Source organism: Podarcis cretensis, assembly GCF_951804945.1.
Source record: "Podarcis cretensis genome assembly, chromosome: 6".
NCBI classification, from domain to species: Eukaryota; Metazoa; Chordata; class Lepidosauria; order Squamata; family Lacertidae; genus Podarcis; species Podarcis cretensis.
The window spans coordinates 10,692,982-10,717,451 of NC_137175.1; the positions used below are offsets into that span (position 1 = coordinate 10,692,982).

General features: G+C 45.5%; 1 protein-coding gene across 1 annotated transcript in view; it reads left to right on the forward strand.

Moving 5' to 3' along the window:
• RBBP8NL (RBBP8 N-terminal like) overlaps positions 1 to 24,470 on the forward strand; it is a 40,536-nt gene that overhangs the window by 6,960 nt on the left and 9,106 nt on the right. The window contains exons 2-10 of the mRNA XM_079980181.1: positions 9,257 to 9,421; positions 10,792 to 10,834; positions 11,889 to 11,984; positions 15,796 to 15,908; positions 16,410 to 16,482; positions 18,464 to 18,630; positions 19,891 to 19,973; positions 21,034 to 21,200; positions 22,890 to 23,676. Of these exons, the coding sequence (XP_079836307.1) occupies positions 9,355 to 9,421; positions 10,792 to 10,834; positions 11,889 to 11,984; positions 15,796 to 15,908; positions 16,410 to 16,482; positions 18,464 to 18,630; positions 19,891 to 19,973; positions 21,034 to 21,200; positions 22,890 to 23,676 (1,596 nt within the window). The 5' untranslated portion in view covers positions 9,257 to 9,354. The remainder of the gene's footprint in view (positions 1 to 9,256; positions 9,422 to 10,791; positions 10,835 to 11,888; positions 11,985 to 15,795; positions 15,909 to 16,409; positions 16,483 to 18,463; positions 18,631 to 19,890; positions 19,974 to 21,033; positions 21,201 to 22,889; positions 23,677 to 24,470) is intronic.

Sequence of the window (24,470 nt, forward strand, 5' to 3'; positions counted from 1 at the left end):
GAAGGGGTTGTGTACAACACCTTCCACAGATAAATGGAATGAAGTAAGATTTTAGCTGTAAGCTGCCTTGAGTCCCTGTCAGGGAAATAAATAATAATAATAATAATAATAATAATAATAATAATAGAAACTGTGAGAATGATCAGGAACAAACCAGGGAGTAAATCCCATTGAACTCAGTGTGACTTAGTGCTGAGTAAAAATGCTTAGGATTGCAGTTTAGTGGTACCTCAGGTTAAGTACTTAATTTGTTCCGGAAGTCCATTCTTAACCTGAAGCACCACTTTAGCTAATGGGGCCTCCTGCTGCTGCTGCGCTGCTGCCATGCCACTGAAGCATGATTTCTATTCTCATCCTGAAGCAAAGTTCTTAACCCCATGTAATATTTCTGGGTTAGCAGAGTCTGTAACCTGAAATGTATGTAACCTGAAGCGAATGTAACCCGAGGTACCACTGTATACAGCTTCACAGTCTCTACCCAGTTACCTGGGAGTAAGCTCCATTGAAAACTTAACTCCCCACAATGGCTGGCTATTGGAACGTTGCAATTAAAGAATTTAAAGTGGTTTGGTGGCCTTTTCCTCCAAAATTATAGGAAGGGCTTCACCATTTCCTTCATTTGGTGTAAGGCTTTCATTTTCCATATAAACAGAACTCTGTTTTTTTGCATCTACACCCACCCCACTTTTAATTGCTCTGCGATACATGGAGGGAAGGGGGTGGGAAAGGAAAACTGGGACATTCCAGGAGCAAATCAGAAACCAGGACAGCTTCTGTAATTCTGGGACTGTCCCTGGAAAATTGGCACACTTGGAGGGTCTGGCCCTGTGGACCATGCAACATTAGGGGCGATTTCAGAGGTGGAGCAGAGACTTGCCCACCTTAAAACCAGACTGTGCCAGCTGTCCCCATAAAGCAGCATGATTTGCCAATGTGTGCAGCGGCAAAAGTTTGTCTCCATGGAGTGGGGAGAGATTTTTTCACCTGCACAGGAAGTTTCAGATAAAAGCAAAAGAACTAGCTGGGCTGGTATTTTGGGTCCGGATTTTTTTCTTTCTTTCTGGTCAGTTGGCAAGCCTAAGGAGCTTGTAAATAAAAAATGCACCCTTTATTTGTCCAGGGCAGTGAAAGGATCGTGTGTCAAAACTGGAACTCGCAGTTCTGTGTTCATTTGATTAAGCCACACCTCAGTCGCCTCTGCCCTCCAGGCAACCTGCGGTAGGGCATGGATGGTGGCATAGCCAGGAACCATTTCTTCCTGAGCTGTCACTGCATGCAAGACACGCCACAATGCATGTGCAAACGTTTCGATACAGCTCACTTGGCGTACAGAGACTTGCACAGCCGTTCCGAGGCACGGAGGACTTAATCTGAGCCAGAGCTTGTGGTTAAGGACTTAAGGACCCATTTTGCATGCTGAGACTCAGCCCTGGGCCAGCTTGGCCCCGCGACCATGACTGCCCAGGGCCATGGGTGCCATGCAGTGTGAATGGCCCTGGCACTGAAATTTGTGAGTGCCTGGCCCCTTCACGGGGAATTTTGTGGGTGCTCCGGCACCCAGGGCCCCAGAAAGTTGGCACCTCCAGCTCTGGGGGAAACGTGCAGGAAGACTAAAGGAGAGAGAGCTTTTCTGCCACTTTGGAAATACAGTGGTACCTCGGGTTACATACGCTTCAGGTTACAGACTACGCTAACCCAGAAATAGTACCTCGGGTTAAGAACTTTGATTCAGGATGAGAACAGAAATTGTGCTCTAGCGGCGTGGCAGCACCGGGAGGCCCCATTAGCTAAAGTGGTGCTTCAGGTTAAGAACAGTTTGAGGTTAAGAACGGACCTCCAGAACAAATTAAATACTTAACCTGAGGTACCACTGTAGAGCGAATGATAGTTTAGATGGTGATGGACCATCTCTGTTCTAAGAATGTACAGTACTCATACCCTCCAAGTGTCCAGATTTTCCAGGGGGCAGTCCTGGAATTACGAACGCCACCCCAGCTTCTGATCTGATCCCAGAATATCCCTATTTCCCCTGCCAGTGCTGCCAAACTCAGTGAGGAAGATGAGCTGGCGCTTGTCTTGAGCGATGGCAGGGGCAATGGTGGCTGCAAGATAGCACCCCATTGCCCTCTCCATGGCCGCTACTGCCAGCCTCCTCCCTTGGGCAGCTCGTAGCAGCTGCTGGAGAGGACATCACCACTGAGGCTCAGCCCCAGATGACTCACCAGCTCTGAGGGGCAGGCAGAGGGCCGGGCTTGCCCTGGGTGGAAAGAAAAGAGGAGCGGAGCAAAGTGCAAGGAGTCTTGATTTTTTCTTTTAAAAAAGACATCCACGTTTAATCTTGCCCCTTTCTAAAACTTATTTTTTGGTGTGTGTTTTTTCTTTTTGTAAACCTACCGAAGGATAAAATAATATCGAGATGAAGGGGTTTTCTCAGGATGGTGGAGGATGTTTGAGCTGTCTCCCACTGGCGTAGTAGTGGGGACATGTGGATAGGACGTACTCTGCATGGGGGTGGGGAGTCAAGGAGGGTGTCAGGCTTTGGAGGATGAGCTTCCTCCCCCATGGCAGTAAATGAGAAGATCAAATGAAGGTACCGTCTTACCAACTAGATTCTTTAATAATCACAGTGAGAGAGAGAAGAACACGTCTCCCTAGAAATGGCGGTGTTTCCAATTAAGGCTCAGTTCCCCCTTCTGTCCCTACATCACTCCAACATCTTGTAATCTCAGCTTGTATCCTCTGCGCTTTCTGTTCTAACACTTTCTCCGTATCTTTGGAGAAAGGGGCGAATGCTTTCCAGAGACTATGTTAACTCTCTCTCTCTCCCCCAGTGTTTCTTCTCCTAGCTGTTCCCCATCCAGTATTTCCCAGCTATTGCCTTCTAAACTGTGCCCCTCTGCAAACCACTGTTCCAAATCTATACTGTCCTCCTGCTCCTGGGAAGATTCAGGATCAGGGGGACGGAGTGGCTCCCACCATTCCTCCTCAGTGCAGCCCTCCTCAGCATGGTCCCTGACAGTCAGTTGGGGGGCAGCAGTGTAGTGTTGGTTGCCGCTGGAGTGACCCCACCAGAGCAAAGTGGAGCTGCGCTGAGCCTGAGCAGAGCAGAGCCCAGCTGGCTGATGTGGCCCTTAGCAGGCAGAGAGGAGGACCGGTCTGGGCCACACTGGGGCACCTAAATGGGGGGCACCTGGTTCGTGCTCCCTCAAAAATTGACTGACACACACACACACACACACACACACACACAATGCTCCAGAGAGTTAGGAAACTCCCAAAACGGTATTTTGGGGGCAAGTAGGTAAGGTAAGAGGATGCGGGTGGCACTGTGGGTTAAACCACAGAGCCTAGGACTTGCCGATCAGAAGGTCAGCGGTTCGAATCCCCGCGACGGGGTGAGCTCCCATTGCACAGTCCCTGCTCCTGCCAGCCTAGCAGTTTGAAAGCACGTCAAAGTGCAAGTAGATAAATAGGTACCGCTCCGGCAGGAAGGTAAACGGCGTTTCCGTGCGCTGCTCTGATTCGCCAGAAGCGGCTTAGTCATGCTGGCCACATGACCTGGAAGCTGTACTCCGGCTCCCTCGGCCAATAAAGTGAGATGAGCGCCGCAACCCCAGAGTCGGCCACGACTGGACCTAATGGTCAGGGGTCCCTTTACCTTTACCTTTACCTTTACCTAGAGCAAGTGGAAATCCTTGCACAAATGAGACAACTCCATCGGATGTAGTGTTAGGCTCTGGCCTTAATCGAAAGAGAAAACAGCTACAACTTCCATTATGCATTGTTTTCTGCAAGCATTGGCGTTGGCATAGAACGGGTTTTAGAAAAACTTTCCATTTTTGCATTTTCAACTAGGAAAGGCCCATTTGGGCTTAGATCGTTAGCAAGACAAAACATCCTGGCTTGCCCCCACCCCACCCCCACCCTAGAAGTAACTTACTGCACCTATCAGACACCATTCTTATAAATTATGCTTAAGACAAAGGGCAACTCAATTAAGGACCTCATTATTTGCCTTGGGCCCAGAACTCATAAATAAATCCTCTTTATTTGCATGATCATTATATAAAATGGGGGGGCACTGACCCGTCATCACTCAGGAGTGGCTGCAAGTTTATGAGGATATCATTGCAATTCATTTCCAAGGATAATTTGTTTCCCTGCCATTGATTATACGATCCTGTTATCTCGGTTTATAGAATGGAATATGCATCAGGCAAAACAGAGTAAGCAGGGCGGTACTTTGCCATTTATAAGGGAGACACTTCTCAGTTTGCTGATATGTTCCAAAACAGAAATCTATACGCTTGCTTTAGCAGGTATTTGTCCTCATTTGCACCACAGAACCTATCTATGTACTGCCTTAAGGTGTCTTGGTAGGCGTTTAACTACCTTCCCCTTGTCTCTTTTTGCCCTCACATTCCAACATGACCTTTGCTCATGACCTTTGCTCCTCCAATGCTACCAATCCGGAATATCTCCTGTTTCTTTAAACTACTAGCTAAGTGGTGGCTAATGGGCAGCACAGTTTCAGTCAAAGGTCTTTCCCATCTCCTGCTAGCTAGTCCTTTCAGCAAGCAAACAGAAGAACGTACGTCCACACCATACGTTTAAAGCACATTTAAAGCAAATGACTTCCCCTAAAGGATCCTGGGAACTAGAGTCGACCCCTTGCAGAACTACAGTTCCTGGCACCCTTAAACTACAGTTCCCAGGATTTGGGAGGGGAGATTTGTGCTTTGAATGCATTGTATGGGTGGCCAACACAAAAGATTACCAACAAAACCGACGAAGAGGGACTGATAGAGATTTGAAGGCCTCGGACGTGAGAAATCCAGGCTAGAACTGATATTATGGATACTTTTTGGGGGGATCGAAACCTGAAAAGAGGGGGGGTGAGAGTTCTTTTATAAGGTTATGATTTTTATGTTTAGTTATTATGTTTAGTAATTAATATGATAATTGAGAAATTGTTGGAAGGGAATTTAGGTCAACCTTTGGAAAGGATGTAATGATTATAATGGATTTGTATAAGTTAAAATTGGATAACTAAGAAGAACTAAGTTTTTTTTTTTAGGACTTCCGGGTTGGCGCCATCGCCGAATGGCGGACTCCCTCCGAGCTCCGGAGGGAGTCTGCTCGGCAGGGGCTGGGTTCTACCGCGTCGGCGACGCGGGGACCCTCAAAAACCATGGGCGCTGAAACTCATGGGCATGGTGACTCGGCTGGCACCGTTTGCGCCCCCCCCGACCACGCGAAGGAGCCTTTTTAAAGGCTGCGGAGCGGGTGACAGGGGGGGGTGGTGCTGTGAGTCCTCCGCTTCCCCTGCCGAGCGAAGCCGCATGCCATTTGGCGGAGAGCGCTGACTTCTTCCATTGAAAATCTGGATTTAAAAGAACAACCCGTGAGTAATTGGAACTTGGATTAAAAAGGGGATTAAATTTTTTCTTAAATTCGGAGCGAGCAGGGGAGGTATAAAAAGGAAGTCAACCTCCCCCCTGTTGTAGAGGAGCTAAAGCAAAGGACCTGACAACTAAGATCGAGCGCAACCTTTTCTTTTGATAAAGATATTAATTTCGCGATGGAAAATTATAAGCTGGGCTGGAGGAGAAGAGTGGAATGTGAATTAATATACAACCCCCCCCCCCGGAAGCCCCGGGAGCGATCCGTGAGAGCGCCTGGAGAGGAGAAATAGAGGTTTTGACAGCTGTCAAAGGAGCTGCCAAAACTGAAGAACAAAAAGAGAACTTTGTTACGAGGACTTTGCTGGTCACATTTGTTATAAATTGGATATAAACTGTTTAAAACAAGGAATAATAAGTTACTTTGACTGGTGGGTGAGATCGGGAATGAAACTGAGTTACTATAATCCCTCTAGAGGAGCTGTGGGTTATTACAAGTATCGCTGGCATGGAATTTGAATCGGACATTTTATCTCCTGGGAAACTGCAGAAATGGAACACTATTTTGTCTACAAAGGTCTACACACTAAAGGAGACAATAGATTTATCTGTTGAAGAATGGAAGGGACTTGACGTAATGTTTTGTTCCTGAATAACAAAGCCTCTGTAGAGGAATTACAAGCTTTTTGGAATTAGAACATTTGTGCAGGAGAGCAGGGGGGAAAAAAGAAGGGAAAAAAAGAGGAGAAGAGAGAACATCAAGAACAACAAGAAAAACAAGAACTGGACAAAGTTGGAAGATAGACCCTTTCTAAGATTGGACATTTGAAATTAAAGATGATTAAAAGACGGTAAAGATTACTAAAAAGACGGCAAAGCGGACTGGTGAAGGATTATGGCTTAGATTATGGTTCAGATGTGGGAGCTCCAGGAGACAGTGGATTTGATGGACATTGGGAACGCAACCGGGAAAGGGGGGAGGGAAATTTGGAATCCAAAGGGTGTTAAATTATATTTTATTCTTTTTTTAATTCTTTTATATTAATCTGTATCTTATATTAAAGAGGGGAACTCGTGGAAGGGAACAGGTCGATTTTAGGGGATGGGAAAATATTTTTTAAATTGGGTTAATGATAATAATTTTAAAATTTGGGGTAAGAATTTGTTGAATCTATTTGAAAGAATTGGAATACAAGAGGGGGTGGGGAGAGGGAAGTCCTGGAAAGATGATATTGAAAATAAGGCCTTAAATTTGGATGTTTTTCTTTTTTTTGTTATATTTGAAAATCTTTAATAAATATTATTTAAAAAAAAAGAAGAACTAAGTTTTTTTAAAAAAATGATATTAATATTGTAAAGAAAAGAGATAAGAACTTTCTGAATTAACTATTGGAACTAGGGAGCATGAAGGGGGGAAGCGGGGAAGTCAGAGAATGTGGTTATGAAAGTAAGAATTTGAAATTGTGCATGTTTGTCTGTGTCTTTGTGTGTTTGTTATGTCTATATAAAATGTGAAAACTCAATAAAAAATTTATTAAAAAAAATAAATGAATGCATTGTATGGACGTCACTTTAGCCTAACTGCCAAGAAGGAAGGGTGAATTTTCAGGCAGGTGGGAACTGGAAGAAGGGAAAGATTAACCCTCTCCTCTTCACATACTGATCCCCACCACACCCAAGTGCGGTATGTTATGAAGTGTAGATAATGCGTGTGCAGATTAAATGAATGAAGTTCTTTCTTTTCTTTTCTTTTCTTTTCTTTTCTTTTCTTTTCTTTTCTTTTCTTCTCTTCTCTTTTCTTTTCTTTTCTTTTCTTTTGCAAGAGGACCACTTGGCTGACGAGAGTCATCCTTCCTGTTTAGCAACCAGCTATCAAATGACTTCTCTGTGTAGCATAACACACCGCAATTTCATTCGGAAGCCAGGAAACTTCTCCGCTACGGCAAGATTAGGAAAGACCTGGTGAAAATGCCACAAAAGCAATCCCTGGAGAATGATTAACGGGCCTCTGAGTTGCTTGAGTGGTGTCGTTTGTGTGCGCATGTAGAAAACTTCAAGATCCTTTTCTAAAAGAAAAAAGAAACAGCCCCTTGCTTTCAACTTACTGAACCTACAGATGCACGTGCTACCTTTAAGTGAGCCCTGGGTGTCAAGAGGGTGGAGCTCCAGGCACAGGTATCAATGCAATTTGAGCTTCCTGGAAAGATTTGTCTTTCCCATCAGAAAGCCTTTCCCATCAGAGCCTGCCAATGGTTCTGAATGGGATTTGCAAAGCCTCTGAAACTAATGACACCTTTGGAAAACCACCGGAGAAATAAAACACCACTTAAGGGTAATGATTAAGGCAGGTGTCCAAAGGACATATGTGCAAACGCGATACTTGCCTGTGAGAAGCGGGTAGCTTAGAATGCAATCCCGCTACTAGCCACACAAAGTTTATTTCGGGCTTCGGAGCCATTTTCCTGTTCACCTATGGCGAGCAAAAGTCCTTCTCTAGGTAATAATGCAGTTTTTAAAATAGATTTTGATACAATCTGAGCACGGATGAGTTGCTTGTTTTTGTTTTTAAAATACTGCAGATGTGCTGCACCAGACGGAAATACGTATAGGGAGGCAGCTGGGCCAGTAAACTTTGACAGAGGGGGGATGGTGGTTGGGCGCCGTTGCACACTTATTTACAAGACTGGCTGTGCCAGGCCTTGTGAATGCCATTTTGTAACATGCCTTGCTGCTAGAGCAGCCATTTCGTGCCTGATGCCCATGGCATTTCCTCAAAATTCCAAATGTGCTCATGGGCCCAGACAGGTTGTTGAAACGTTCGCCTCCTGATTTTCCTAAGGCTCCGCCTCCTTACTCCAGTCATATACAGTGGTACCTCAGGTTAAGTACTTAATTCCTTCCAGAGGTCCATACTTAACCTGAAACTATTCTTAACCTGAAGCACCACTTTAGCTAATGGGGCCTCCTGTTGTTGCCGCGCCGCCGGAGCACAATTTCTGTTCTCATCCTGAAGCAAAGTTCTTAACCTGAAGCACTATTTCTGGGTTAGCAGAGTATGTAACCTGAAGCGTATGTAACCCGAGGTACCAATGTACTAGTTGGCAATTGCATATGTTGTTACCGAAGAAAGCTTGATGTGATAAGTCTACAAGGTCATTTCTAAGTTAGAAACCCATGAGAAACCTCATTTGTGAACAAAACGTGTGTGCCTAAACGGCCTCGGTCCTGTATACCTGAAGGAGCGTCTCCACCCCAATCATTCAGCCTGGACACTGAGGTCCAGCGCTGAGGGCCTTCTGGCGGTTCCTTCATTGCGAGGTTACAGGGAACCAGGCAGAGGGCCTTCTCGGTAGTGGCACCCGCCCTGTGGAACACCCTCCCATCAGATGTCAAGGAAATAAGCAACTATCTGACTTTTAGAAGACATCTGAAGGCAGCCCTGTTTAGGGAAGTTTTTAATATTTAATGCTATATTGTTTTTAACACTCGATTGGGAGTCGCCCAGAGTGGCTGGGGAAACTCAGCCAGATGGGCGGGGTATAAATAATAAATTATTATTATTATTATTATTATTATTATTATTATTATGCACAGAAAGAAGGGCCGTGCACTTGTTTATTGGGGGTGGGGTTAGACTTAATAAACTCTGACGCAATGAATTAGCCAAATGTTTGATGGTTTGAGCCCACCCAGGGACAGCTGTGGGCAGGATTCCTGTACTGGAGGGGGTTGGACTAGATGACCGCCGGGTCCCTTCGAACTCTACGATTCAGTGCAGTCGGAGCTACGTTATTAAAAACCCCATTTGACCCGTTTGATATTATTCATTACATTTATTCATCCTTTCATTATAGACTACAAACTGGATGGTAGAGAAAAAACTGAACAGGAAGCACCTGGTTTCATTTCTGCCCCGCCAAGCTGGGAGCACCCCCGAGACCACACGGAGATCATGGCCGCAGAAAACTTTGCTGAATTCTTGAACAAACTGAAGGAATTGCATGAGAAGGAAGTCCAAGGTAAGAGAGGCATTTTAAAAGAAGTTAAGGAAAAAGGTCATTGCTTAATTCAGGAAGAGAAGCACGGTCCGTGGAACTTCTGGTTAGGTAAATACAGCAAGGTTGGGGAACTTCAGACGCAGGGGCCAAATTTAGCCCTTCATGCATGTTACAAATATTATGCCTGAATGTATCCTTTCGAATTGACAGCTCAGGGAAGATACCTAGCTTGAAAAATTACAGTGGTACCTCGGGTTAAGAACTTAATTCGTTCTGGAGGTCCATTCTTAACCTGAGGTACCACTTTAGCTAATGGGGCCTCCTGCTGCTGCGCCGCCGCCGGAGCACGATTTCTGTTCTCATCCTGAAGCAAAGTTCTTAACCCGAGGTATTATTTCTGGGTTAGCAGAGTCTGTAACCTGAAGCGTCTGTAACCTGAAGCGTCTGTAACCCGAGGTACCACTGTATATAAAACAACTGCTTTGCCAGTTTCCTCCATTCCAACGCTTTTTTGCCCTTGAAATAAAGGACTCTTTCCCCTGCCACCTCCCCAAGCGTACATGTATACACACCTCCTACCCCAGGAAATGCCTAGAGGTGACAATTGCTGGGCTCATTGTTAGCCAAGGGAAGCCAAATCTCATCACCGGACTTGCCTCAGGCTCCAGACATGCAAAGGAAATTCTATTGTACTTTTGGGTGGTGGGTACTTAAGACATGTTTGCCTGTGCTCATCTTATACAGTGGTACCTCAGGTTAAGAACTTAATGCATTCTGGAGGTCTGTTCTTAACCTGAAACTGTTCTTAACCTGAGGTACCACTTTAGCTAATGGGGCCTCCTGCTGCCACCGCGTCATCAACACGCAATTTCTGTTCTCATCCTGAAGCAAAGTTCTTAACCCGAGGTACTATTTCTGAGTTAGCAGAGTCTGTAACCTGAAGCATCTGTAACCAGAAGCGTCTGTAACCCGAGGTACCACTGTACTTGGGTGTTGCCCTGACGCATCTGTCTATGCTAATCTTGTATAACCCTCCCCTTTCTGACATTTTAGTGATGTAGCAGTGATGTATTGATGATGCTGTGCAAACTGTATTCTGGGATATGGTGGGAAAGTTTTAAAAGTCAATGTCACCCCATATTCAGGGTTCTTACTGCTGTTGGAGCAACAATGAAGGATCTAAGTCTACTGACTGCTGTTTTGCTCCAAATTACTTGGCTAGAATTTCCTTCCTTTACTGACCACATGGATGATCTGGGCTGTTGAGTAGTCCCTCAACCCAGAATTTTCTTTACCAACATGCTTTAGGCTTGTCATGTGACATTCACAGTGTCATGTGACATGCAGTGAGGATTCAGAGTCTCATGCAAATGTTCTTTTAACTCTTTCAGGCCTGCAAACAAAACTGAACGAGCTCACCAATGAGAGATGTCGGTGGGTGAAGCACATATTATGCTCTTTTTTGTTGTGGCGACTGGGGCTAAGATGGACTTGAGGACATTTCAGAAAATCTGGGGCCGGTTCACACAATATGCCCCCCCCAAGACAATTGCCATGGGAACACATTCACAGCTGTGGCTGGGTTCATACAAAATGGCAGGAAGAACATGACTGCCACAGGTGCTTTGACAGCGGGGAGCAGTTTTTCATCGCCTGTTCCTTATGCGGTTTCTTCAGCATAGATTATGCTACAAACTTCCATCAGTCTATTTGTCCACACAGCAAGCATGGGGTGGGGTGTCAGGATGGCCAAATGGTCTTGGGTGTTGCGTTCAGGTCCCTTTCATCCTCAGAGGTGCGGGTTTGAATCCCACTGATGACAACCATTTGTTTGGGGTCGTAGCTCAGTGGCAGAAGACCCCAAATTTAATCCCACATTTAAACCCTGCCAGTCAGTGTAAACCAGATGTGAGGAACATTTGACCCTCCAGATCATGGGCAGGCGAACTAAGGCCCAGGGGCCGGATCCGGCCCAATCGTCTTCTAAATCTGGCCCACAGACAGTCCAGGAATCAACGTATTTTTACATGAAAAGCATGTGTCCTTTTATTTTAAATGGATCTCTGAGTTATTTGTGGGGCCTGCCTGGTGTTTTTACATGAGTAGAATGTGTGCTTTTATTTAAAATACAGCTCTGGGTTATTTGTGGGGCATAGGAATTCGTTTTCTTTTTTTTTCTTCTTCAAAATATAGTCCAGCCCCCCACAAAGTCTGAGGGACAGTGGACTGGCCCTCTGCTGAAAAGGTTTGCTGACCCCTGCTCCAGATGTTGCTGAACTTCCATCAGTCACAACAAGCATGGTCAATGGCCAAGGCTGTTGGGAATTCTAGTTCAGCAGCAGCTGGAGGGTCAAAGGTTCCCCACGTATGAACAGTACTGAGCAAGATGAATCAATGATGCGACTCTGTCTATAGTAGCTTACTATGTTGTTTAAGGGTGTGGGAATCTGCCGACCTCATTTTGCTCCTTGTGCTCTCCCTGAATCAGAGACACCCAGAGAATCGAAGAGCTGTTCGCCAAAAACCACCAGCTACGAGAGCAACAGAAAGTCCTAAAAGAGAACGTGAAAGTGTTGGAAAACAGGTACAACAGGTGCTAGCTGTGCCAACCCAGCTTTTTCTGCTGCCCACCAATGCCACTACCATCACCAGCCTCAATTGCCCTCTGAGGATGCTTGAGAAATAAGATCACTGTGAATTCCAGTACGCACTTAACTGATCCCCAGAGATGTGGCTTCGGCATGCCACAGGTTCTCCATTCATGCTATGCATAGTAATGTAGCACATCTTTTGTTTCCTTGACCTTTTGGCCTTACTTTGTAAAAGGCTTCTGTTTTTATTTCTCTTTTCTCTCTGTATTCAAGGTATACATACCTTCCCAATTAGTTACAGGTAGGTAGCCATGTTGGTCTGCCGTAGTCAAAACAAAATAAAAAAAAAATTCCTTCTAGTGGCAGCTTAGAGACCAACTAATTTTGTTATTGGTATGAGCTTTCACGGTATCCGAAGAAGTGTGCATGCAAACGAAAGCTCATACCAGTAACAAACTTAGTTGGTCTCTAAGGTGCTACTAGAAGGAATTTTTTTTATTTTGTTTCTTCCCAATTAGGGGATACTTGGTGCATCTCAGAGAGCAGCCTATAGCCCATGAGTCCAAAAGACACACTCTTTATTTATATTCCCATACCAAGCTATTTAAAAAATTTAATATTGATTAAAGTATAAATATAAATGAACCCCTCTTCCCCTTTGAACAGTATTTCAGTATTCAGATTACATTTATCAGCGCAATACAGTCTACAAAGAGGCTTAAGAATCTTCTTTTCAAACATAACATTCAGTCTTCTGTAATATATATATATAACACTAATTTTTCCTTTACAGAGTTCATAGTTTTTTTTTATAATCTGTAATTGAAACAAATGACTCCATTCATTAGATCCAAATTCCATTTTTCTTCATTCATCTCACCCTTATTCAATTGATCCTATTTTCCCTTTAAAAGACCAAATCGTTTTATACATTGCTGGAACTGCTCTGCCAGATTCCTGGCATTATTACCATATTTTTCGCTCTATAGGATGCACCGGACCATAGGACGCACCAGACCATAGGAGGGGGAGAACGGGAGGGGGGTTCTTGTTCTCCCCCTCTAAAACAAGGTGCGTTCAGGGTGCATTCACCTGAGCCTGTGGGGCTGGGGGTGGGGGGAAGCGCTGTTTCCCCCCACCGCCAGCCTCAAAGATCCCTGAAGCCTTTGGAGCGCAGCGCCCCACTGCCCTGCAGAGGCTTTGCGCGCAGCCGTCCCCAAGCTAGAAGAGCGAGACGGAGCCCTCCGTCTCACTGTTCTGGCTTGGGAACAGCCTTCCTTTGCGCGCAGCCGTCCCCAAGCTAGAAGAGCGAGACGGAGCGCTCCACAGTGCTCCATCTCCCTGTTCTGGCTTTGGGCTTAGCCGCGCAGGCTGCATTCGCTCTATAGGACGCACACACATTTCCCCTTAATTTTTGGAGGGGAAAAAGTGCGTCCTATAGAGCGAAAAATACGGGTTTGTTTGTTTTTTTTAAAAAAAACCCCAATAAACCCATATCTGTCCACTTGCCTATCTTTCTTTGACTCCCTCAGGGCTGTTTTTGGAGGATTCTCCCCCAAGATTTCTTTGCACCCCTGAAAACCTCAACGCTCGAAAATGGTGCTGGGTTTTTTTTCCCCTTTCATAAGCAATGGCCCTCACAGCCGAAACATTTATTCATTTATTTATTTTATTGCATTTATGTGCTTTCCTCTATTGAGCTCAAGGTGGTATACACAGTTCTCCCCTTCCTCATTTAATCCCCTCCACAACCCTGCGAGATAGGCTAGGCTGAGAGGCAGTGACTGACCCTGAGTCACCCAGTGAGCTTCATGGCCAAGTGTAGATTTGAGCCCTGGTCTCCTGTCAGGTCCTGTCAGGAGTTCAGCCTACACTCGAGTAGGACCCAGGCAGAGACACATGCCCGACTGGCATGTTCTCTCCCTCCTGGTCGATTGTTCGGGAGCTTCATAAGCTTTCTTCAGCCCGAACATCACAGCGACCGATGCCAACAGACATTGGCACACTTAAGGATCCGCAGAGTCTTCGCAGTTTGCGTAACAGTATACCTGAAGGAGCATCTCCACCCCCATCATTCTGCCCGGACGCTGAGGTCCAGTGCCGAGGGCCTTCTGGCGGTTCCCTCATTGCGAGAAGCAAAGCTACAGGGAACCAGGCAGAGGGCCTTCTCGGTAGTGGCGCCCACCCTGTGGAATGCCCTCCTACCAGATGTCAAAGCGATAAACAACTACCTGACATTCAGAAGACATCTTAAGGCAGCCCTGTTCAGGGAAGTTTTTAATGTGTGATATTTTACTGTATTTTTGCTTTCTATGGAAGCCACCCAGAGTAGCTGGGGAAGCCCAGCCAGATGGGCGGGGTATAAATAATAAATTATTATTATTATTATTATTATTATTATTATTATTATAACAGACCTCAGCAACTCAGCATTTTGGCTAATCTACTTTATTTACATATAAACACACACGGAGCACTGCAACATGGCTCACTCTCTCTCTCTAGCATCAGAGAACAAAGAGGAAAAAGAACAAAGGACAATAGTCCCACTTCACGGAACACAGTAACACAAACATCCTGTCTCCGTCACTTCCCACTTTGTGGATTCAAAACATACACCGTCATGTGATAGACAAAAATCCCATGACTGCAATCATGGAGCAGGAATTCTAACAAGTCCAGCACTCTAACCACTGATCCACACTGGCTCTCGTTGGAAATCGGAAACTTTGGAAATAGAAGTAATGACTAAGTGTGAAGGGGGTTTGTGTCTCTTTCAGGCCATCCTTCCAGGACAGCTTCTCTGCTCTAAAGATGTGACTTTCTCGTACCTTTTATCACATGTGGCCGATATGTAAGGCAATAAAAGCATTTTGGGAAATGATATATAACGAACTGAAAAAGATGTTTAAAAAAAACTTTTGTAAAAAAAAACTATTGGGAATTCAAGGTACCGATATAACAAAGGAATACAAAATACTTTTTATGTACGCGACAGCAGCCACACGGATGTTATTAGACCAGAGATGGAAAGAAGATGAAGTCCCTACCAGAGAAAAATGGCAAATCAAGCTGTTGAACTATGCCAAAATGGCAAAACTGGCTGGAAGACTGGGGAACCAAGAAGACCTAAACTTCAATAAAGAATAGGGGGGATTTATAATTTATCTAGGAGGTAACTGTAAACAAATGTAAACACTACAGTGGTGCCTCGCAAGACGAAATTAATCCGTTCCGCGAGTCTCTTCGTCTAGCGGTTTTTTCGTCTTGCGAAGCAAGCCCATTGACGGCTTAGCGCTATTAGCGGCTTTTAGCGGCTTATCGGCTTATCGGATAAGCAGATAAGCGGCTTAGTGGCTTAGAAAAAGGGGGGAGGGGGGAAAACCCCGCAGGAACTCGCAAGACATTTTTGTCTTGCGAAGCAAGCCCATAGGAAATTCGTTTTGCGAAGCACCTCCAAAACGGAAAACCCTTTCGTCTAGCGGGTTTTCCGTCTTGCGAGGCATTCATCTTGTGGGGCACCACTGTAGCAGTATTTTAATAACACTTGTAATGTGAGGAACATTATGGGCTAGATGGAAAGATACAAAACATGGATTGTGGAATAATATGCAGTTAAGATTGTGTACAATAGGAACAATGGAGGGGAACGTGAGAAGTCCAGAGAATTTGGAGAAATCTCTAAATATGGATATGTAATTTGGATTGTTATAAACGAATATTTGTAAAATCAAATAAAAATTATTACAGAAAAATAAAAATCAAGATGTGACATTCTCCTTGTCTCTGAATTACTTTTTAAAGGTTGCGAGCTGGTCTCTGCGACAGATGCCAAGTGACCCAGGAGCTTGCGAAGAAGAAGCAACGCGAGTTTGGCAAGGCCCATTTCCAGAGCCTTCAGCACATCTTCATCCTCAGTAAGTGCAGAGGAAATCTGGTGTCTCCTCACAGTCAGAGAGAGCGCTGCATGGGAGTTGGATCCCTCTCTCTTTATTTAGTAAAGAATGGGTGGGACGTTGTCCTTGAGAGCCAGTGTGGTGTAGTGGTTAAGAGCGGTAGTCTCGTAATCTGGGGAACCGGGTTCGAGTCTCCGCTCCTCCACATGCAGCTGCTGGGTGACCTTGGGCCAGTCACACTTCTCTGAAGTCTCTCAGCCCCACTCACCTCACAGAGTGTTTGTTGTGGGGGAGGAAGGGAAAGGAGAATGTTAGCCGCTTTGAGACTCCTTAAAGGGAGTGAAAGGCGGGATATCAAATCCAAACTCTCTTCTTCTTCTTCTTGAAGCTTGGGTAGAGGGATGAAACATCGGGAGATGGTTGCAAAATGCCACCTGTGTATGCCCACTTCTGAGTGTTAGAAATCAGAGAATGCATCCAGCTTCACCTAATATAGAAACCTCTTCCTCTTCTCCGTTACAGGTAATGAAATGAACAAGGTGAGAGAGGAAAACAAGAGCCTGAAAGAAGAAATTAAGAGGCTTTGTGGCACAGAGTAAGTTTTTCACAACACTTTTTTTTAAAAAAAAAATATTATAAATATCAATACATTACAAAAGCTGTACACACTTGACATTACATTACATATATTGCATACAAAACATACATCACATATCTCACCTTCACCACCCCTTCCACCTACCTACCAACAAAGAAACCGACATACTGTGGTTATTGATTTCCTACCAGTCTCATTGTGTAATTTTGTCAGTCTTTAATCTATGCGCATAACATATTGGTTATTATGTTTATCCTTTATGGTGATTACTTCCTTTCTCTCGTCTAACTTTTCTCTTCCTCTCTTTCTCTCGTCTAACTCCTCTATTTATTAGATTTAGTTATACTTCTGTCAGGAGATTTGTGTTTTCTATATAGGTTTTGAGATAATATATAAATATTGACCAATCCTTGTTAACTCTTTGTGTGGTGTTTCCTCTTAATCTCCCAGATAATTTTGCGAGCTGTGAGTATTCAATCATTTTTTTCTAACCAGTCAGTTTTCGTGGGAATATTGTTACTTTTCCAACTTTTGGCTATTAGCGTCCTCACTATGGTGGTCACGTATATAAATATAGGTAAGGCAGTTTTTGTAATTTCTCATGACATAATACCAAGTAAAAATGCCTCAGGTTTTTTGTTGAATTAAAATTTAAACATTTTTTTTAAAAAATTCATTATAAAAAACCTCCCAGAATTCTCTTATTTTCTTGCACTCCCACCACACGTGGATAAACGTATCTATTCCTTCTTTACACCTCCAACAAGTATTTGTGTTCTTCTTATATATCTTTGCCAATTTGACCGGGGTTAAATACCACCTGTATTGCATTTTCAGTACGTTTTCTCTTAAATTATAACATAGAGTGAATCATCTTCACAACACATTTAAAGTAGTATCATATCACTTTGAAACAGTTGTGGCTTCCCCCCCAAGAAGCCCAGACACAGCTCCCTCCTTGCAAAGTGTCCATTTATTAAATAAATAAAACAATAGCTCATGCCTCTGCACCATGAACCTATCACCAGGCCGTGACGACAGAAGATTTCTCCCGAAGTCCGTTAGAGTTAGCTGGACAACATTATAGAGCACTGAAGTGCAATTTTTTTGCACAGAACCTCTGCTATTGAAGGTAACCATAGCGACCAGCAGGTGGAGCTTTTGCATTACTTACGAATTCCTAGGAGCTGCAGTGATGGGAATGAGGAGAGAAGTTGTGTCCCTGTTTTTTCTTGCAACGGATAACTCTGAACAATTATCATAAGCTGCCTTGTTGAGGAGAGATGATAACTGCTGAAAAGTGGGCTATACATGTTATAGGTAAAGATTAAGACTTCTTGTTGTTTAGTCTTTTAGTTGTGTCCGACTCTTCGTGACCCCATGGACCAGAGCACGCCAGGCACTCCTGTCTTCCACTGCCTCCTGCAGTTTGGTCAAACTCATGCTGGTAGCTTCGAGAACACTGTCCAACCATCTCGTCCTCTGTCGTCCTCTTCTCCTTGTGCCCTCCATCTTTCCCAACATCAGGGTCTTTTCCAGGGAGTCTTCTCTTCTTATGAGGTGGCCAAAGTATTGGAGCCTCAGCTTCACAATCTGTCCTTCCAGTGAGCACTCAGGGCTGATTTCCTTAAGAATGGATAGGTTTGATCTTCTTGCAGTCCATGGGACTCTCAAGAGTCTCCTCCAGCACCACAATTCAAAAGCATCAATTCTTCAGCGATTAAGATTAAGACAGGCATCCCCAAATTTGGCCCTCCAGATGTTTTGGGACTACGATTCCCATCATCCTGACCACTGGGTCCTGTTAGCTAGGGATGAAGGGAGTTGTAGTCCCAAAACATCTGGAGGGCTAAGTTTGGGGATGCCTGGATTAAGAGGATTCTAGCGTTCACACCTCATGCAAACGGTGCAATTCAGCCAGGTGCTCGCGTCCCTGCTGTAGTTTCTTTTTTCATTCTTTTCCTTTGTGTTTCCACAGGGACAGACAGAAGCCTCTGAGAGGGTCGTCAAGAGAAGGGAGCTCCAACCCCAACTCCCCGCTGCCCTTGATCTCCACACAGAGCAGGAAATCCAGCGCTGAGAAATCCACAAGCCGAGAAGCAGAAGACGAGTATGACGAACCGTTCGGCCGTCTGCTGGCAGGAGGCATGTTCTCCTGGGGCTGGCCCCAGTTTGCTCTGTGGCAGGGCTAGGGAACCCTTCTAGGCCCAGGGCAGAATTGCCCTCGTAGGCAACCTCCTGAGGTGCTAAGCGGTGGGGGCTGGCGCCCATTGGAACTGGTAGAGCATAAGGCAGAGAGGTCAACAGTAAGTGGAGTCAAAGCAATTACAGACAGATAATTATTATTACAGTGGTACCTCAGGTTAAAGCTTGAGGTTACATACGCTTCAGGTTACAGACTCCGCTAACCCAGAAATAGTGCTTCAGGTTAAGAACTTTGCTTCAGGATGAGAACAGAAATCGTGCTCCAGCGGCGTGGCAGCAGCAGGAGGCCCCATTAGCTAAAGTGGTGCTTCAGGTTAAGAACAGTTTCAGGTTAAGTACGGACCTCTGGAACGAATTAAGTTCTTAACCCGAGGTACCACTGTATTATTATTATTATTATTATTATTATTATTATTATTTATACCCCGCCCATCTGGCTGGGTTTCCCCAGGCACTCTCAGCGGTTCCCAACAGAATATTAAAAACACGGTAAAAGATCAAATGTCAAAAACTTTCCTAAACAGGGTTGCCTTCAGATGTCTTCTAAAAATCAGATAGTTATTTATTTTCTGGACATCTGGTGGGAGGGCGTTCCACAGGGCAGGCGCCATCACCAAGAAGGCCCTCTTCCTGGTTCCCTGTAGCTTCACCTCTCGCAGTGAGGAAACCACCAGAAAGCTGGACCTCAGTGTCTGGGCAGAACAATGGGGGTGAAGACGCTCCTTCAGGTATACTGAGCAGACTCCTTCTCATTTTGTCTCCATCCTCTTCCCTGCTGAGGTCTTTAAGGGCAACACTAAGCCTGAGGGAGAAGAAGTTGGCATCCACTGGTGCCCCGAAGACTGCATGTCAGTAAGAAGGCAGGCAGGCAGGAGCTGGTTGAGGTTGGTGGGGCAATGTGCCATTTGCCCTAATGAACCAGCCTCCACTGAGCACTGCTCAGGCCCTGCTTGTAGACTTCCTGTGGGCATCTTGTTGGCCACCATGAAAACAGATTGCTGGACTAGATGGACTTTGGCTCTTAAGTTCTGAGGGCGGCAGACCAGAGTTGGATGGGTCCTCTGCATTCAAAAATATGGCCCACGTTGGGCAAAAGTTTCGGGCATTGCAGGGGGCTGAACTCGACAGCCCTCATGATTGCTTCCAACTCACAAGTCTATGGTTCTTTGAAACATCCGGTCCTCTCTTTCCTTCTTCCAGATCAGTCTCCAGGACAGAGGAGCTCCCCAAGTAGCAGGGTCTCTCCGAACATCCTTCTCCAGGGAGAACGTGCTGTGGAGATGGTAAGCATTTCCCTAGTTAACTTGTTATCCTCTATCTTTCTGAAACCAGAAGGAAGAGGAAGGCAATGGATGAAGCAAGGCTGTTGAGACCCATTTGAAGGGCACAGGCCTGTTTCCAGCTCCAGAGGCCTTGATAGCTGTTGTAAACAAAATCTACCCTTTTTTCCCTTATGGGGTATCCAAGAGCCCGTATAGAGTTCTTACGTGGGTTCCTTATTGATAGGAGAAAATAACAGAGGCCAACCAGAGAATATTGAGAAGCAAAGCAGCTAGTAAGCCTGATCTTTATTGAACTGTTGCAACAGGATGCTCCCCTCACACGCAGGAGAGGAGGAGGACCCACAAACAAAGGTCTGTCTTATATAGACATTTTAAATTCCCTGCCCTGGAGCTCAAGACCACCCCTCCATACATCATACATACATCACAGAAGGGGTGTAACCCAAGACCACCCCCCACAAACATCATACCTACATCACAGAAAAGGTGGTCTACAACAGAAATCTGAATGTTGTTGTTTTTCCTGTCTGCCAGGTTATCTGATAATGCCTTATCTGATTGACTTTCCTGGTAGTCTTTCACCCTTTGAGATGGTGATTTCCCAATTCCTGAGACAATGGGAAGGTTCCCTCACCCCCTCCCTCCTTGCAGAGCAAACATTTGGTCAGTCTGGGAGTCAAAATGGTTTCAGGTCGGTCTTCCTGTGCTGATCTATGGACATGCTTGGTTGGTACATTTATGAACATTTATTATATGTATAAGACCTTAAATTTTATTATTACACAGCCTCATGCTACTTTTTGAGCCTGGGATGTGGGATTGGACTTGCAAAGCGGCGCGGCATGAGTAGAAAAATGCGCCCTAAAAAAAATATGTACCCAGGGCCATGTCCCCCCTTGCCCCACCTACGCTACGCTTCTGGCCCTGCCTCTTGAAAATGTTGAATGAGACTTCCCCACTCCCTTCAGCCTCCCCTTTTTGCCTCCTTCCCCCAGACAATGCAGGCTTGAAATAATGCAACAAACCCTTTCTCTTCTTCCTGTCTCCCCTCTGTTATTAGCATTCTTCTCAGAGGATAGCCAGCAAGTTGCACGGAACAATTGCGTTACTGAGGCCCGGCTCGAGATCCTGCTCCCAGGAAAGAGATTGCCCAGGAAGTGCCACCCCACCCCCTGCGAGTGAAACGCCCCCACCCCCAGCATCTGATCGAATTCCCAGCTTTGAAGCGTAAGTAAGAACTCAAGAAATGGCCTCGGTCCAAGTATACCTGAAGGAGTGTCTCCACCCCCATCGTTCTACCTGGACACTGAGGTCCAGCACCGAGGGCCTTCTGGCAGTTCCCTCATTGTGAGAAGCCAAGTTACAGGGAACCAGGTAGAGGGCCTTCTTGGTAGTGGCACCCGCCCTGTAGAACGCCCTCCCAGCAGATGTCAAAAAGAACAACAACTACCAGACTTTTAGATGACATCTGAAGGCAGCCCTGTTTAGGGAAGCTTTTAATGTTTATTTTAATATTGTGTTGGAAGTCACCCAGAGTGGCTGGGGAAACCCAGCCAGATGGGCGGGGTATAAATATATTATTATTATTATCATCATCATCATCATCATCATCAAGAGCAGTCTAGGGTGTGTGAGCTACAAGAGCCTGCCTGGTCTCTTCAAGAATATCCCAGGCCTCTCCCTTGCATTTTCAACTTTCATTTGAAGGGGTGGGAAACCAGGTTTCTAGATCCTTTGCTTATGGTGGCATACAGAAAAAGTGATCACCAGGGTAAAGAGGGAAACATCCTTGCCGCTGGCTTGCAGAGGGAGAAAAGGAGGACAAATCACCATGTGAAACAGCTTTTAGATCTAGATTCCAGTATAGCGCTACAGCCCACACATCTTATTGAAGTGCTTGCAATGGGATGTGTGCTGTGTGTTGAAACGTGACCAGTGAATTCAGGTCCCACACAGGTGTTGGTAATGTAACTGGTTTATTATCAGGGTTATATACAGATTTCTAGCATGGCTTCTATTACAGGCCTGCAGCAGGATTTCTCCCAGGACAAAACAAAGGTGAGAGAGGAGTCAGGAGACTAGATGTTGTTAAAGGAACAATGCGCTGTAAGTTCACTACATCTGAACGTAGCATAGCATGGTGAATCAGGAGCACTTAGATGATGGCTTCACCACCTTGACCTTCTGTCCAGGTTGACCAAAACAAAGTCACTCACTATGGAGTCTAGAGTCATAGAATTGTAGAATTGGAAAGGACCCAAAGCATCATCTAGTCTAATCCCCAACAGTGCAGGATAATAAATGGAAAGTGAGCACCCTGCTGGAATACAGCCTGAGCCATTTGAAGTTATGGTTCCCAATATAGCACTAAAACTCTCGTTCTATCAGTGCGAGGGTTGCTGTTTGTGCAATGGAACGTTCTCCCCCATGCCTCCCCTAAAGCTGTTTAGGGGTTCTCCCAACTGTCTGCAGCAGATTTGGGAAGTGGGGTACATGTGGGTTTGGTACACGTGGGGAAAGGAGAAGAGGGGAAGTCTCACTGCATAACCAGAAGTCCTTCCACTAATGGGACATGTTAGGGCTGGCTCTGTGATGAGACAGAGGGAAGCAGCTGCCTCAGGCAGCAGGTGCTGAGGGGCAGGGAGCAGGGAGAGCTGTGGGTACCATGCTTCGTACCCCCTAATCTACCTGGCTGCCCTCAAGCACGGTGGAAGATACTTTCCTTTCACCAGTATTGAGGTAAGACTCAGCTGCCAATCCAATTGGCTTCTGTATGTGCCTTGGGGAAGGGCACCATCTTGTCTTTCGCCTCAGGCAGCAAAACGCCTTGATCCGGCCCTGACAGTAGTTAAATACTACCCTGCGACTCTTGGCAGATTTTTGAGTAGTGTTGATGACAGTCATGCTTTATTTCAGTTATTTAAGAGCCAGCAAATCGGACTGCCGGGAACTTGCTTCATCTTACAAGGCTCTGAAGTTTGCCGCCAGAAAGGAGCAATCCTGCCTCCCCAGCCAACACTTTGCCTTGCACCATCTTGGGCTCCAGAGTAACTCCAGCAGCAGGGAAAGTGGTTTCCCTCACCGCTTACTAATGGCCAGAGAGGCAGAAGGCAGAATGAAGTCACAAGACGACTGGGAAGACCAAGCTGCCATCTTCGATCTCCCCGGCACTATGGTGTACACGAAGGACCGCCATTTGGAGAATAGACTCCAGTTTCTTAATCATCAAGAGAAGCTCCGTTATTTATTGATGCAACAGCAGGAATGCAATGCCAAGATGGAAGACGGCTTAGATCGCGCCGAGCGTCGATCGCCTTCCCCACTGCTGAGGGCAGGCAAGGAGTGCAAAAAGGAAAGGTCCAGTTCGGGAGACTCTAGTGAGGGAACGCTAGGGCGATTTCTTTTGATTGACAGGGAGGAACTGGAGCAAGCAGAGAAGGCAGAAGTCATGAGGGAGTATCTCACAGAAGTACCCCTAGACCTATCAGATTATGGAAGAGGAAGAGAGAAACTGAAGGCAGCCAACTCGCAACCGTCCTCAGGGGAAGAGGAGCCTGGAAGTCCAATTAAAAGGTCAGCTGAAGACCCCATCCTTCATAAAAGTGATTTGTCCACCTGGCTCCATGCAGCTGAACATCTCCACAGGGGCAAAGAGTCAGAGCAGCTCAGCGTGGGAGCCAAGGAGAAGCTCGCAGCATCTCTGGTAAGAGAAATTGCTCCAAGAGTTCTTCTGTTAGGCTGTTTCTGAACTGTCACTTCTGTTTATAAACAAAACCATTTTCCATTTATGTTTTTTATACCACTTTTATCCTTTGCAATGTTTTTGCCCTCCTACCAGTCCTACGGCCTAGGACAACAGTTAGGCAAGAGCCTCTTTGATTTGCACAGCAGCAAATCACCTTGTTCACCATTGAGGATGGCTGGATGGATGAATAGATGGATGGATTTATATGCCGCTTAATGCCAAAACAGGCTTCTGAGTGTTTACAAGTATAGAAACCAATTACACAAGCAATAAAACATACGCATCCATAAACAAAATGCAACAATCAAATGGCACAACAAAATACTTGCCAGCCAATCCCACTCCTGTATTGTACGTATGTGTGAATACACTTGCCCATGCATGGGCTCCTTCTGAACTTGAAACAAGTGGCTATACATCTGGTGGAGAGTCAGCTGCCTCAAGGCCTTCTTGCCCCCAGGCCGCCACACATTTTACCTGTTTAGTATATCCGCAAAGGGCTAAGACGAATGTGGCATGCAGATGTTTTGCACATTATGTGTTTAAAGTGTAGATGACATAGTCACATCTTTAAATACTCTCATGAACAGTCAGACCCGATCAGAGTCTCACCATATGTGTGTAAAGGAGCTTAAAGATGCGGGTACATTATCCACACTTCATGGGTCCACTTCAGGAAACATCTGTCTGCTTCATCAGTCATGTCATCTTTGACTGAACATGAGCATCATTCAGTTCATATGCGCTTGTGG